The sequence below is a fragment of the Monomorium pharaonis genome, chromosome 4 (genome assembly GCF_013373865.1).
Source record: "Monomorium pharaonis isolate MP-MQ-018 chromosome 4, ASM1337386v2, whole genome shotgun sequence".
Taxonomy (NCBI): Eukaryota; Metazoa; Arthropoda; class Insecta; order Hymenoptera; family Formicidae; genus Monomorium; species Monomorium pharaonis.
The window spans coordinates 14,532,558-14,549,294 of record NC_050470.1 but is presented as its reverse complement, the minus strand read 5'-3'; the positions used below and the strand labels follow the sequence as shown (position 1 = coordinate 14,549,294).

At 33.5% G+C, this 16,737-nt stretch overlaps 2 protein-coding genes across 2 annotated transcripts; one reads left to right on the top strand and one right to left on the bottom strand.

Annotated features, from left to right (window-relative positions):
• The first annotated feature begins 8,279 nt into the window (after nt 1-8,279).
• LOC105828253 lies at nt 8,280-15,323 on the top strand. The gene is made up of 3 exons (XM_012666501.3): nt 8,280-8,768; nt 14,565-14,910; nt 15,135-15,323. Exons 1-2 carry the CDS (start codon nt 8,728-8,730, stop codon nt 14,887-14,889), a joined length of 366 nt encoding a protein of 121 aa, XP_012521955.1. The 5' UTR covers nt 8,280-8,727; the 3' UTR covers nt 14,890-14,910; nt 15,135-15,323.
• Nucleotides 9,679-14,557, bottom strand: LOC114255095. The gene is made up of 4 exons (XM_028192904.2): nt 14,073-14,557; nt 13,795-13,887; nt 13,369-13,598; nt 9,679-13,202 (listed from the first exon to the last, which is right to left on the bottom strand). The coding sequence occupies exons 2-4, from the start codon at nt 13,800-13,802 to the stop codon at nt 13,120-13,122; spliced, it is 321 nt and encodes a 106-aa protein (XP_028048705.1). The 5' UTR covers nt 13,803-13,887; nt 14,073-14,557; the 3' UTR covers nt 9,679-13,119.
• Nucleotides 15,324-16,737: the final 1,414 nt, after the last annotated feature.

The following is a 16,737-nucleotide window of genomic DNA, read 5'->3' as shown; positions in this document are numbered from 1 at the left end:
AATTTATTACGTAGGTTCTAAGAGGGTTGAGAGCTTACTACGATTGCTATCGTAATAAGTTAATCCATCACCGTAAGTGATCTTCTTATATAGCTCTCAGAATGTAAATTATATCACGAGAAAGGCAGCATCGCGTCGTTTATAGCGGCGATTCCGCAAACTACATCACGACTGCGGATGCTGCACGCGTGTGCACATTGTATTGTGGCGGATGTTTCACCGCTACATGAACTACGGAATTATAATTTAAAATGTCTTTTTTTAAATGTTGAGTAATAATTAAATATATAATGACGTTTATAGATATCTTAAAGCAATTCTAGAATTGCTCTTCAAGATATATATATAAAAGACATTTTTAACCTCTAGAAGATCAATTCTTTTTTGGCCGACTTTTTAAATTTTAATACTAAAACATTTTTGTCTTTGTCAGTGAAATAAACTACGAAGAAGATAACATCACTCTAACGCCTAATATTTTATTAGGCTTTTAGTTCGAAAAAAAGTGATTATTTTTTGTTGTATTTAAACTTTATATTACTATTTATTGTTAAAACGATTGTTTAGCGTCATTTGCAATAAAAGTGTTGAAAAATATGTATATAAAAATATAATTATGTTGCACTTTATGAAGCATGAGACAGTATATAAAGTGTCATTAAAGTAACATATATATCAAATTATTTCGAAATAAATGCATGTATTATGTTAAAAGAAATAATTTTAGCTAAATGAATATGTTGTATTTTCGGTAAATTTAATTATAAGTCTTATAAGACTTCTGGCCAGGAAGAGGTTAAGATATCTTGTATATATCTTTTATTTAGATATCTTTGACATGTCTAATTCGAAAATTTTAAAAACATCTTTTAAGATGTCTTAAAGAAGTCTTTTAGATATCTTTTAGAAATTCTATAAAGATATCTTCGACAAAATCTTTTTAGATATCTTTTAGATATATTTTAGAAATGTCTTGAAGACATCTTGAATAAGATATCTTTTCGATTTCTACAAGATATCAATGTTTATTGGATGTATCTTACGCGACGGATCAATTTGTATTGTCTGTAATATTATCGCTGATAATGACATTTATCGTTTAGGTGTAAAAAGATTTTTAAACGTTGACAATTTTTATGATGTTGGAATGGAATCTAGAGCTTCCCAAATTTATAAGTGTGATATTTTGAATGCCGATAAGTTGTACATCAATTTGAAGGAAGTCCATGCAAAATGTTACAAAATGCTTTTTTCAGACGATAGTGACACGGAGAATATAGAAATAAGAACACACATTATTGCTGCTATAATTCACAGCGAATAAACACGAGATGTCCCTTTTTATTCGTTTTTAAATTTTACTTTTATAAATAATTTGATAATATTGTATTCTTTTCAATTGCGTGTTGTGCACTTATTATGATATTTACTTCCTATTATTATTTTTTCTTGTACATACTTTCTTACAAAACAACTAAAAATTAAATTGCAATATCATGTTTTAATTAATATAACTTTCTAATGTCTTCAACTACGGTTACGTCTGCTCTTGTCTACAATACTACGAGTTCACAACTGTCGTCACAGCGCAGTCCAAGATTGTTTGTTAACAGAACAAAATAGAGCTACAAAGTTAATTGCAATAAAAACGCAAGTATCTAAACACAACAATCAAGATTAAATTATGTATGTTATCGCTAATATATATAATAACACATAACAACATATAACATATAATAACAAATAGCAACATTATATATATACGTATATATATTTTTTATTTTAATTTTACATTGGTGTTGATGATTAATGGGTCACATAGGTTGCTCGGGCCACGGGTCAGCTCGTGTCAAGTGACATGTATAGTGAAGGTTAAATCATTTATTTAATGATTTTTAACATCTCATCTATTTAATCATCGTTCATTAAGATTTTACACTTGTGTCGATGAAATAGATGAGATGTTGTGTGATGTAAAATTGTGTATTGGTTTATTGCTGTAATTGTCAATTAATCATTGACACAAATGTAAAATTAAATGATCAGAGAATAACATAACTCAGATTTTACACTGGTGTCGATGAGGTAGATGAGATGTTGCGCGATGTAAAATGTGTATTATTGTTGTAATTGTCAATAATGTTGTAAGGATAAGAATTATCACTATCACCAAAGTATTACTTTTGTCAGCAAGATAGAATTATATGTTACTAGTAAAGTAAAGAATAAAAATAGTATTATTAAAACCATTCATTTGATTTGAAATTTTGTTAAATCTAATTAATAGTTATTAATATGGATTGACAATTACAACAACATTTAACCAATACACAATTCTTCTACATCATACAACATCTCATCTCTCATCGACACTAATATCAGAGAGCTATTTTATTTAATTTTACATTGGTGTTGATGATTAATGGGTCACATGGGAATTGCTCGGGCCACGGGTCAGCTCATGTCAAGTGACATGTGTAGTGGAGGTTAAATCATTTATTTAATGATTTTTCAGAAAAGCATGATGCGTTTTCTAATTACACAGTTGTAAAATAATAAAAATGGTTTATTTATTTCTTTGCTACAGGTTGCAGAGAGAGAGCGTTGTATTTTTTTAACATTACTAAATTATGGAGAGAAAAGCAAGAAAAAAAGGGATGAGATGTAGAAGAAACTGGTAAAAGAACGACGCAATATTCTTGAACGTGCTTTCGTAGCTTCCTTTAATAATTTAATCCACTAATATTAGAACAAAAATTAATCACAATGTGATATTTCTCTATAAAAAATGATTTAACGCCATAATCTAGATTTTTTGTTAATATAGAAAACTTCTCAGTCATTTATTTATTTTTTTAGTAATAATGTTTTTAGATTAGATTGTATACAAAAAACTGAAGTGTAAAATTTAAAATAATTGTACAACAAAATATTCAAAATAAATGTAAAATTTGAAAATGAAGAGAATCAGAACTAAGTATATATATTTATTTTTTTCATTTTTGCTACGGTTACAACGTATGTTGTTATTTCTGCAATGTAAATATATATGTGCACATCTATTTACTTTCATTTTTGGAAATTAAAGTAGTATCGATAGTAGTTTGTACCGCCTCGCCCGCCGCGCCGCCTTGCCAACCTCGTCCGCCACACAATCCAATCATGTTGGCCGGCCTGTTATTTTCCGCGCCGACTGTGTCGGCTTTTCATTTATCGTCCGGCTGTAAAAGTTTCAATAATAACATTGATATGTCGTTTTAACCCTAGAACGGTTTTTTTTAACCTCAAACGTAAATTAGATATGATAAATTCATATAGCACAATAATTTTAGTCCATCTTTAAGATGGATTGCTTTTAAAATGTTTGGAAAAGAAATTGAGGAAAAAAAAATTCACCGTTCTAGGTTCTAGGTTTAATGTAAAATATACTTACGAATGGTCGTAGTCACAGGTACGATTTCTAAACTTTCTTCCGGCTGATTTTGTTGTGGCCTGTTGCTCGGTCCCGGCTTACTCGGCCCCGGCTCGTTCGGTCCCGACTCGCTCGGTCCCGGCCCGCTCGCCCCCGGCTCGCTCGCCCCGGATTCATTCGGTCCCGGCTCGCTCATCCCTGGTTCGCTCGGCCTCAGTTTTTCCTGATGATTTTGTGGCCTTGTTGACTTTATATACTGTATCAAGTTTTTGATTTGTTCTTCTAGGGTCGTTAATCTTTTATTGTTGACCTCTTCTTGATTAATGGCTGCCATAATGCTGGAAAAAGTATAATATAATTTTAATAATTAATATTTTAAAATATTATGTAGGTAATAATATTCTTCTACTTACACGTCGTCGTCAGCATCGTCCATGTTTTCTTCTAGTGTGAGATCACGGATCAAAAGACAATACAGTGGAACCCCGCGTTAGCGTACTCCGCGTTAGCGGAAACTATCCCCTCCATATGCACTCGGCCCACATGAGTAGCGTGTGTGGGGATAGCAATGCAGTCACATAGTATGTAAGCAGTTACGATGTATTCTTAAAGATTTGTGCAAGATTTTAATGTGTAATTAATTCATTTAAGACTAAGAAATGGCTAATATTTTTTTTAATTTAAGAATTTATATTATTTTGTCTACATGGTCATTAAAAATTGTCTCAAAAAATTGTTTCAAAATATTATTCGTGTAATATAAATAAAAAAATATTTTTATATAAATTTTTATTTGAAAAATTCACGCACATGTAAATAAAATAGCCAACACTAATTTAAAATAAATTGTTTAAATGCAATCACATAAAAAAAGGAACACCGATTGCAATCAAAGCTGGATTTCTAATTTGATAATATTTTATTTATAAATTATATGTTAGAAAATAATAATAAATTAGAAGTGTAGGGAATATAAAATATTCGGGAATATAATTTAGAGGTACGAGATGTGAGTTTTTCGGATGGTTATAGATACGATTGACTTAATCTGAGACGCTCTGCTTGCAATTTTATGATCGAATACATTTAGTCTTAAGCGTAAACATTAACTGGTTAGATGGCAATACCGTTACGTCCCTGAATTTCACGGAGTGGGAGTGAAACCAAGCAATAGGAGATAACCCCGCGTTAGCGGACCAGAGCCCCGAACAGTCCGCTAACGCGAGGTTCCACTGTAGATGCATTAACCCTAGTAACAGAATTTATTGGCCCAATATTCGTCAACTATTGGTCAACTGTTGGCTAACCAATGTGCTGCTCGGATTCATGCTGTATGAGTAGCGTCATTGTTAATAAGGATTAGTCATGATTTTTATAGATAAATTAAAATAAGGTAATGGAAAGAAAACATTATAAAAGTATTCACGCTGTATAAGCAGTGCGATTGTTAACGATTTAGTTTATGGTAATGGTATTTTAATTCTTTTAAGCCAGTTTCTATTAAAGTTGTTTCTTCGGGAGGGGGGCACGATTCCGTATCGTCTCCCGGGTGATGAAAAGGCGATTTCGTCAATTTGGTGGACTGTAATTGATTGGTGAAGGGAAGAGAAACGAGTTGAGCTGTCTGCGATTAGCACGTGTGAATAAGAATGTGAGTGGCGAGAAAAGATGATGGAAAACGGGAAAGCGTTCAATCATGCAAGCGAAAAAAGAAGAGAAAGCCATGCAAAGGCATTCGACTCACTGCAGGTTGCCGATCCGCATTCGTTCTTCCGTCGCTGCAGGAAGAGTCCGTGTCCGGCACGTGGGTGCGTAGCTGGAAATTGGCCGGCTTCGCCCCGGATGCAGGCGTAAAGCAGAGCGAGTAGAAGCGCAAACAGGAAAAAGTAAGCACATGCGTAAGCAGCGAATCCAAACACAGGCACTCGAGCGGGAAGGTGCCGAGGTCAGTGAAACATGCGGTGATCGTTGAACGACCGTTCTTGTGAACTGAGTCTGGCCCCTCTTCGCTGTAACAAAGTTACAGGAGCAGCGAGAATTCAACAGACAAGTGGCGACTGTTGATCGATGCAATGGCAGCATCGCTTGGTGAGTCGATATAATCGATTATTAAGCCCGCTTTCGATCAACATTCGCGCGAGGAGTAAAGAACAAAAAAAATATATATATATAACAATAATGCAAACTAAATTATGAATAAAATTATTATATACAATATATACATAAACAACCATTGTTGATACAACCAAAGTTGGATTGTTGATACAACCAAACAATTTTAAAATTATTACAAAAGTAAAATACCAACAATTTGGCTAATTGATTAATTCTGTCACAACAGAATTAATCGATAATTCTGTGAAAGATTACTAAAGTTTATTTTTACAATATATAGAAGAGAGAGAGAGAGAGAGAGAGAGAGAGAGAGAGAGAGAGAGAGAGATTAATCTCAATTATTTATTACTTGTTACTTTATTAAAAAAGAATATTACTTTATTAAAAAAGAATAAAAAGTAAGATAAATCAAGATCACAAAATTAAACAATGTTGATAGAAACTTGTCTAAAAGAATTAAAGCATTACCATAAACTAAATCATTAACAATTGCGCTACTTACACAGCTTGAATACTTCTATGATTGTTTTTTTATCGATTACCTTATTCTAATTTAAAAAAATAATCTGTTATTAATATAGATAGAATAAATTTCTAAAATAATTCATAACTAATCCTTATTAACAAACGCACTATCTATACAGTGTGAATCAGAGCAGCACATTAGTCAACACTTGGTCAATAGTTGACGAAAAATTGGGCCAATAAATTGTGCTACTAAGGGTTAATGCATCTATTATTTTTTGATCTGTGATCTCACACTAGAAGAAAACATGGACGACGCCGACGACGACGTGTAAGTAGAAAAATATTATTACCTATATATTAAAATATTAATTATTAAAATTATATTATATTTTTTCCAGCATTATGACAGCCATTAACGACGCCGACGATGACGTGTGAGTAGAAGAATATTATTACATATTTTAAATATTAATTATTAAAATTGTTTGAGAGAGTTGTCGAATGAGGGTTGAAGGTTCGATCGAGAATAATGTGGTGGATTGCTGAATGAGAAGCTTGTCAAGTAGTTGTCAGAAGGAGTGTGCGAATAGAAATGATGCTTGACTAGAGTGAGAGTACGTTGAGTCTTAAGATTTTTTTATTCACAAAGCTACTAAATGCCGGTGGTTCGAGACGAGTGAATCATTCAGTAAAGTTGAGTGATCCTGTACGATACGGACGATTCACAGGATTCGAACTAATCTTATGCCGATTTACAGAGTTCAATCGCGCGAGGTAACAGAAATCGCTCCATATATTTGTTTCTCACGGCAGCCCCGTATGGAAAGGAACTATTGAGAACTATTAAGAACTATTCAAATTTTTATAGTTACTATTTAATTTCTGTAGTAACTTGAATAGTAACTATTGGTGGCTACGTGCATAGTAATTGAATAATAACTACAATTGTTGGTGAATAGTTCTGAATAGTAACTATTCGTGACTATGTAACCGAAGAGTAATTGAAAAGTAACTACGACTATTGGCGCATAGTTCCGAATAATAACTAATTACAACCACCTAACTAAACAGTAATTGAAAAATAACTACATGAATAGTAACTATTTGTAATTAATATTACTAATGATTTGATAATAATTATAAATCCAAACACATTATATTTTTCTATATTTGGCTTCAAAATATTTCAAACACACGACACACACGACACATGCCCCACACACACATACGCGCACATATATATATAGTCTGTAAATTATAAGATTTACTTATTCATAGTAGAATTAATAAATATTGGATTACGATTTATGTATTTTTACAAATATAAAAATTTTAATTATAAAAATTGTACATTTTGCAAAACGTATATATACACATATTACACATATCTATTATAATAAATTTGTTTGGTGTGTCTGTTTGTTCGCTGTGTAACTCGAAAGCGGCACAATAACATTTACAAATTATTTTTACATCACCATCTTCACTATGAGCTAACCTCGAGCTGTATTAAATTTGAACCCACTAAGACTGTGCCATCTTTTGAGATGGCTTCGCTTTCTTGTTTATAATATTTACACATTCTAATATAATATATTAATGTATAATATATAATATATTATATTATTGTTATTATTTAATATACAGGGTGTAACAAAAATACCTAACACAAAATACACGAGATTTTTTAAATAAAGTGAGTAAAAAATGAGCTATTAAGAGAACTACAAAATTTTAAGTAGTAAATTCGAACATTACTATTCATTACTATTGACATACGCCTATAGTTATTATTCACTTTGTAACCGTGAATTTTCAAATTATGATGTGCTACGGATAGCCGCGGGTGATTCAGGGTTCGGGCGGCGGGCTGGTTGATTGAATAACGGAGGCAACGGTATATATTTAACAACTAGTATTTATTCTAATATATCCTATCTAATATATACAGGTTCCCTACTCTAATATACGCAACTTACAACTAAGATCTCGCTATGCGAGGCGTGGGCGGTTTACTGTGGCGACGCGTGTCGCGGGTCGCATGTGCGCGTTGAGTATTTTGTGCCGGATTGGCTGCGGCGGGCTTACGGCCCGTGTATCGGTCGGTGTGTCGATCGGCGGTAGCGGCCGGTCTTACAAACTATGATGCTCGTGGCGGTATAATCGCGGCGGTGTAATGTATGGCGGCGTTCGTGTTGGTCGCGGCGGTAGCCAGATTGGCTGCGGCGTTACGGTCGCGGCTGCGCGGAGCGGTGCGGCGTTCTCATTCGCCGAGTCGGTCGGTGCGGCGCTATGACTGGTCGCGGCGGTGCGCGACTGCGCGGTGCGGCGCGGAGCTCGGCTCGACAGCCACGGTGATCAGCTGTTCGACGATCAGCTGTTATTATCGTCGAGGATCATCCCGCGTGGATGGTCCTCCGCGTCGGCGGTTTCCCCTCAGTACGGGGTCCCCGTGTGCGGTCGGGATCGGTAGCTCAATACGCGTACCGGGATCCGGGTGTCGAGCGGGGCGGTGTTCTGCCACTCACTGCGTGGCGCGAGAAAGCGCTCAGTGCGCGCTAGTGAAGGAAACCGGGTTTGCGGTTATGTTCGGCACTCAGTGCGTGCTCTGGAGGCTCAGCTCAATTCGCTGAGAGGATCGGTCGGCTCACTTCGCTAGACCGGGGAAATCTGATTCCTTATCACCAGCGGAGGGCTTTTATAGCCCCCGTTTGGTGACAAGAGGAGCGGAGATGTGCGGGGAAACCGAGATAAGCGGAGGGGACCACAAGAGGTAGGAGGGTAACGGCCTCGTATCTATATGCCTTAACGTGGCGGAGGAACGGCTCGTTACAACTTTAATAATAAACTATTGACGATTCCAATAGTAATGAGTAGTAAACACCTACAGTTACTATTTACACCAATAGTAAACTATTAACGATTCCATTAGTAATAAATAGTAAATGCCTATAGTTACTATTCATTTCAATAGTAAACTATTGACGATTTCAATAGTAATGTTCGAATTTACTACTTGAAATTTCAAATAGTTCTCTCAATAGTTTTGAATAGTTATTTTTCAATAGTTTTTAATAGTTTCTTTCCGTACGGGGCGCTCGCACGATTGACTTCCTTCGCACACAGATTTTCATTGGACCTGGCAACACGGAGAAAGGCATCATGTTCGCGATGCGTGATGTTCACATATATGTAATACTCCTATATTGCTAACGTCCTTTGAAAGCTGTAATATAGCACGGTGCAGACGTATATATTCGTGTCTCTCTCCCGTTGGTTACATTTTGCGTTGTGCACATGCGTTGGCTCTCTCTCAAACGACCAATGGCATACTTTTTATCTTACATAGGCGTCGCAAGCGATGATAAAATGACTAAAGCCGAAAATAGCCACAAACGTCTTATGTATGTAAATAAATTAAATAATATGTAATTAAATTAATTAATTTATACAAATAACATAATATATTAAGTAATTAATAACTGTTAAATATAATATTTTTCAAATTTAAATTTTTTTAAATAATAATATTAAAATTTTTTAATACACGATTTTTTAATATTGTAACATTAATATATATTAATATATTGAATGCAAAGGAATGAAAAAAAGATTAAAGACGATGTGAATATATTTTTTTTACTGACTTTTATTATTGATTATGAAACAACACCAGTTTTGTATATTTGCTTCGTAATACTCTTTTTTTCAGACATCTTATTTGCTTCGTGATATAATCTAACATTAGTGTACAACTCAATAATATACTTACACAATTGATTTTGATGATTATCTATAACATCCTGCGATAATATATGATCATTTATAATATTATTAGAAAAAGGAATGCCAATTCTTCTGAAGGTCTGTAAAATTATCATTTGCTTAAATTTTCTTTTGTAACATTGTTGTCATTTTTGCGAATAACTTTTTCGCATGTGTGACAAATGTGGCACACGTCTGCAGACGGCGCAATATACGGTCCCCTATTTTTTATTGTCGACAAAAGAGGCATTTTGGTTCCTATTAATTGCGACTGGCAAGTAAAACAATGTACACTATTTTCAACTTTTTTAGCCACATAGCCCGCGATGTAGAGGACAACATTATCAACATAGGGAGATAATGCCCAAAATGTTGTTATATAATCATGGTCGAAGTCAATGGTCTCGCATAAGTCAAGTGGTTCATTAATTAAACATTTAATATTTTTTTGTCTTGACGTGATATGTAAAATATCAATACCATCAAAAAGGCAGTTCCCATTTTCAAATTCCTTCAACTCATGTCGTATCAATAGTGGCGTATACGCAGATCTAAGTTGTAAAACGTCAGGATTATTGTTAAATCTTCCGCGACTTATTGCACTAAAAAACATTTCAAGGTAATCTTGGAATAATTTGTACGTTAAAGATGTGTAAATCCTAATGACTTTATTTGATCAAAAAAGGGAAACATTCCTCAGACTTATAATTATCCCAAGAAAACCTGTTTTCCTGGTGCTTTTCAAAATGGGAGTGCCGTCTTGATAAGTCAAAGTATTAATATACGTCTCAAATTCGTCCGCAAAAGCTTTTAATTGTGAATAGTTTGCTTCGGTTAAAGGCGTATTATACGTATCTTTTGAAAATACATTTTTGCAATTTAACACGTCGGTCATATTATTAAATTGTAAGCAATACGTAGCAGTCGCCATACAATCGGAATTCGCGTTTTACAGACTCATCGTCTATACTGGTCAGAAACTTGAATGAATTATAAACATTTTTACTGAGCGTCTGCACCGCCAATCGAACGTTTATGCGATTATTTTTATATTTAATATATTTATTTGTTAATTTATTAGCAGCGCTTAATCCCATTTCTTTTTGAAACGTGTGCAATTTCACTATATGCTCCCATCGAATTTTGTCGCCACTCGTGGTCATTAAAACTTTTTTATCGCCGAGAGTATTTTGGATTAATTTAATTGCGTGGCAAAGATCGAAGAACACAAAACATTTTTCGGATGTTACCGGATTTATAAAATACGGCTTAAAATGAGGCCCGTATTTGAAGTTTGCTCCTAAAGCAGTGCACATGAAGAAATTGGTTTTTGCGCCATCAAATGTTATCGAATACACTTTGCAATTGCTATCGTGCAAAGCTTGCAGTGCCGTGTTAAGAAATTCGCTCGCAGAGTACCAGCTAAAGATCGAATTAAAAAATACCCAATTGATATTTTCCAATTCTGTTTTAATGACACAGCCATGAGCATTAAAGCATTTGTTGCTGCTGACGTTTCCTCATCATCGTTTTCGCGCGCATCGAGATTTCCTAATTCTACGTCACCATAAAAGCAAGTTTTATCATAAATTCTTTTTTCTCGAATTGACATTTCGTCTATAACTAAATTAACGAGAATAGGTTCAGCTTTTAGCACGTACAGCTATGGCATCTAATGCCTCTTTCGTAAAACCCGGGGATCCATCGACTACTTTATACCAATTCCGTATTGTAGAAGTGTTTGGCAGAAGATTATTTCACGTCTTCCGTACGTAATTGTAGGCCTTCGGAGAATAAAAATGCAAAGTGAGTGCAAAACTTCGGAGTTCAGGTGAGTATTTTTCCATGCTTTTAATTTTTCTCGACAACAACTCTTTCATGTTATTCGGTATCGTGTCCTACAAATATAAATACATAATAAGCAATCCTACATTTTCGTGCAAACATTAAGTAATAAAACACTGACAAATATTAAGTAATATTAAAGTGAAAAGTTAGATTAAGTTAGGTTAGGTTAGGTTCAGCTAGATTTAGTATTTTAAGTATTGAGAAACTGCAAATCCAAGAGTGCGAGCAAGCAGGTAACACACAAATGCAGAAAAGTGAAAATTTTTTAATGTATAGCTTTAAGTAAAGATGAAATACAAATGAACTGTACATTTTCTAAGTCATAAATTGTTATATTTAACAATTTATGACTTAGAAACTTATATCTAACAAGAAACGCAAAAAATATTTAATCATATTTACGTATGTAATTTGTGTCCTTTTGTAATTATTAAATGTAATCTTTAATACTCTTCTTTTAAGACAGTACGAATTTGTAATTACATTATTTGATGTAATTAATCGAAATTAAAAATCAATTGCAATGTAATTAATGTAATACTGATATTAAAATGCAATCACAATAAATCAGTAGCATATTGACATTCTCATGCAGATTACTCTTGTTGAACCTTACCCTTCGACTGGCAAAGATGTGTTGATGAATTACAGTCCAGGATTAACAATCTATTTTTATCATATTGTATGCCTTAATATAGCATACAAAATAACTTAGTGCAGACATTTAAAGAAATTAAATACGATGGCGACTAAAAAATCGAGAAAGAACTGATTTCTTTAACCCAAATATTTTTTAATTTTTACTGAAATTTGTCATACTCTTTTCAGTTGTATTTATACTACATTACAAACATTTCTGCAAATGCTGTTTTTATATGTAAATGTTGTGATATGCACATATAAGTCCCGACAAAATGTTAACTATTTTGACGGTTGCTGCATCTTGCAGGCTTCATCGTTGCACCAATTTTGATGCATTGCATCTTACTCTCTTAATAAAAAGTTCCATGAAACATTCAGTGGTCTTTTTATCATATCACATTTATATATAGCGCTTTTCATTTTTACTATTATATATATATAGTCTGATATGGCCACAAGAAGGATATACACTTAAGAGGCCAAAAAAAGGTAATTTTCTCTCAATTTTTTTCTCGAAAAGTATTACAGTTATAGAATCGAGTGTTTTTTTGCAGTTAAAAATATAACTCCAATACTTTTCGAGAAAAAAATTATCATTTTTTGTTGTAGTCTTCTAAGTATATATCCCTTTAATATCAGTTTTTTGTTTCAATACTATACCATCAATGTCTCTTCTGTTTCTTGTGAAATTAATCCTTTTTTATTTAAATGTTCCAACATTTGTTGTAAAGAAGTAATGCAAGTAGAGAGTTTCCAGTTTGCGACCTGTAGGTCTTTTATCAAGTGAGATTTTATCTTATCAGTTTCCTTTATCATGGCTATCGTTTTTCGTGTTTTTTTTTGGCGTGGAGACAACATCAAGTGTAATTTCAGATACATAACGTGGTTCTGCAAAAATACGTTTTCTTGGAGTTGGGATTTGGGATATCAGATGGTTCGGACTCGAACAAATCTGAAAATTGTATACAACATATCAATTATATATATATTAACGTCTTAAGACATTACTTAGACGGTCTTGAAATAAAAATCAGTTATAAATACTGATAATAAACACAATTTTTAATTTTTTACACTTTTCACATTAATAAAAGTATTTTTAAACGTCCCAATCTTACTTTCATCATCGGAGTTTGTCGTAATTTCATTCTTCTTATTCTGTAAAGCTGGTAGATTTGAAACATTTATAGAAGGCACTGATCCATATTTCAATTGCTTCTTACGGTAGCATCTATAATCCATTTGTTTAAAATGATTCGAACATATTACTGTGTTAGAAATATTATCCGTAAATGCCAGTCCACAAGCTTCGAGCCATTGCTTACGAATATTCTCTCTTTTTGGAAATCTGTAAATAATTTTTAATTATAATTAATTTGGAAAAATATAATGGAAATTAACATTTTTTTATTTTATTTATACATTGAAAAATTATAAATTCAATAATGACACTTTCAAAAAGCAAGACCTATATGCTAATCCAAAGTATTCAGATTAAAAAAAATATATATTTTATAAATATACGTTAAAAGTTAAGTATTTACTTGTGCATTCTAATACAATTTCCCTCCCATTTTGTCTTTCTCCTGCCACACACACACACAACAGACCCGAGTATATGGCCCCATCGAAATCATCTAAAATTAAAGAAAACAATTTTAAATCTCAGTAATATCTTCATTAAATCTTAATATTACATGTAAAATAAATATTCCGATTTAATTATATGTAGAGTATGCTTTAATCATAACCTTTATAACGCACGTGACTTTGTTTATACATTGGCACGTATAATCGTAGATATTAATACGCATATACATACTTGGATTTTTTTCTTGGTTTTTTTCCTTTTCACTAATAACATAATAACATAGCACAGTTATAAGCAGCTGCTACCGGTTTTTTAAAATCATAATTAATTTATATATTGTATTTATATATTGCTTGCGACGCCTGTGTAAAAAGTATACTATTAGTCGTTTGAGAGAGAGCCAACGCATGCGCGCAACGCATAATGTAACCAACGAGAGAGAGACACGAGTATATACATCTGCACCGTGCTATCTTAGGACGTTAGCAATATAGGAGTATTACATATATGGATGTTCATGACTTAGTCTGTGTAGTCAACCACATTCCGATAGCTCCGTTCCAACGACAATAATATTATTCATATGCTTAAGCTACACATCATGTGAAACGAAAAGGAAAAATAAAATTTAATTGATTGAAATTCTTAACATAAATTTTAGGTCTATAACAAAATAACTTGCTACTTAAATTCTAAACAAACATTATATTATATTTTTTCCAGCATTACGGCAACCGTTGATCAAGAGGCCAACAATAATAGAATAACGGCCCTGGAGGCTGAGGTCAATAATTTATTACAACTAGCTGTAATGAAGGTAACCGAGCCAATAGGGCCACAAGGGGGACGAGCGAGCCGGGATCGAGTAAACCGGGGGCGAGCAAGCCGAGACCAAGCGAGCCGGGATCAAGCGAGCTGGGACCGAGCGAGCCGGGACCGAGCGAGCCGGGACCGAGCGAGCCGAGGGCAAGCGAGCCGGGACCGAGTGAGCCAGGGCCGTGCAACAGGTCACAACAAAATCAGCAACAAGGGCCGCAAGAAACTTTAGAAGTCGTACCTGTAACCATTCGTAAGTATATTTACATTAAACCTAGAACCTAGAATGGTAAATATTTTTTTCCTCAATTTCTGTTCCAAGCATTCTAAAAACAATCCATCTTAAAAATGGACTTAAATTATTGTGCTATATGAATTTTTCATATTTATCTAATTTACGTTTGAGGTTAAAAAATACAATTCTGGGGTTAATATAATCCTATTATCAATATTATTGATGAATAAAAACTTTTACAGCCCGACAATGGCAGAAAAGCGATCATAGCCGTAGCGGGAAGAGATGGGGCTAACAGGATGGATGGCGTGGGCGAAGCGGACGAAGCGGGCGTGGCAGAACACGCGGGGAAACAAAAATATATTATTATTATAGATATTATTTTAATTTTCAATAATAAATAAACGCATATTATTTATATTTAAAAATAATCCTATTAAATATAATATTTTTCCGTCTCATTAAAAAACAAAATTCTTTTCGCACATTTCTTTTTCTTTCGTCCGCGTGAACTATCTTCTTCGTGTACACTCACACACACACACACACACACACACACCACACACACACACACACACACACACACACACACACACACACACACGCACGCACGCACGCACACGCACTCACTTGTGTGAATTATTAGAATATCTTAAAAATATAAAATAATAAAATTTTGATAAAACTGATCTAAATATTCAATATAGGTTTCTGGATTCTCGAACTTATACCAACTCGGAGGCAACTCCGCATTATACATGTATATATATTAGTGGCACGACTGGATTATTAGAGGAAGCTGCGAAGGCACGTTCAAGAGTGTTACGTCGTTCCAATTTATAGTCAGTTTCTTCTACACCACGTTTCTTTTTTTTCTCTCTATATTCTTCATATAAGTTTAGTTTTTTAAATTATCGCTAAACTTTTAAATTATCACACTACATTATCAAGTTATTAAAAAAAATTTTTGTTAAAGTTTCACTTCATGCAAAATATAAAAAATACTAAACTTTTTTAGCCTTATTTTTGCTTGAACAATTTTTAGTTAGCAGTAAGTTCATCGAAGAGTTTGATCATCTCCATAAATCTTCAAAACATTAAACAAAAACTATAATCATCTGGTTACAATATTTTCTGGTATATTACATATAACAAAATTGTGAAAAGAAAACAAACGTGAATTTTATATAGCACAATATTAATTTCAGTTCATTTTTAAGATAGACTGCTTGCAGAACGTTTAGGAAGGAAACAACTTTTAATAAATATTAAATATTTTAATGTGTAATGGTATATTTTCTACTTACCTGTCGTTGTCAACGTCATCCTTTTTTTTTTTAAACGCGTATTCCATTTAAAGCCTGCAACGACCGCGGAATCATGGCCATACGCGGAATCATTTCATCCTTGTTATTTATCAAATATTAAACAAGGATAAACGATGTGTGTGAACGTTAAATGAAACGCCCTCTATATTGTGAGATCACGGATTAAAAAACAATAGAAGCATTAATTTAGGCCAGTATTCATAGTTGATTCTTATGCGGGGTCTACAATGGGTGCTTTCCATTTAGTGACACAAGTCAACACAAGTATCGTTCTATCTTTGTTACTCATTGAACATAAAAAAAGATAGAACAATGCTTGTGTCGACTTGTATTACTAAATGGAAAGCACCCAATGGCAGCAGAAGTAATTGAGTAAGGAGTAAGAGTAACAATTGACCAATTAAAAACCGGGAGTAAACGAAATGGGCAAATCTCATTTCATATTTCTTACTTCTTACTCCTACTCCATTACTCCTGCTGCTATTGTAGACCCCGCATTATATTTAAAATTATCTTA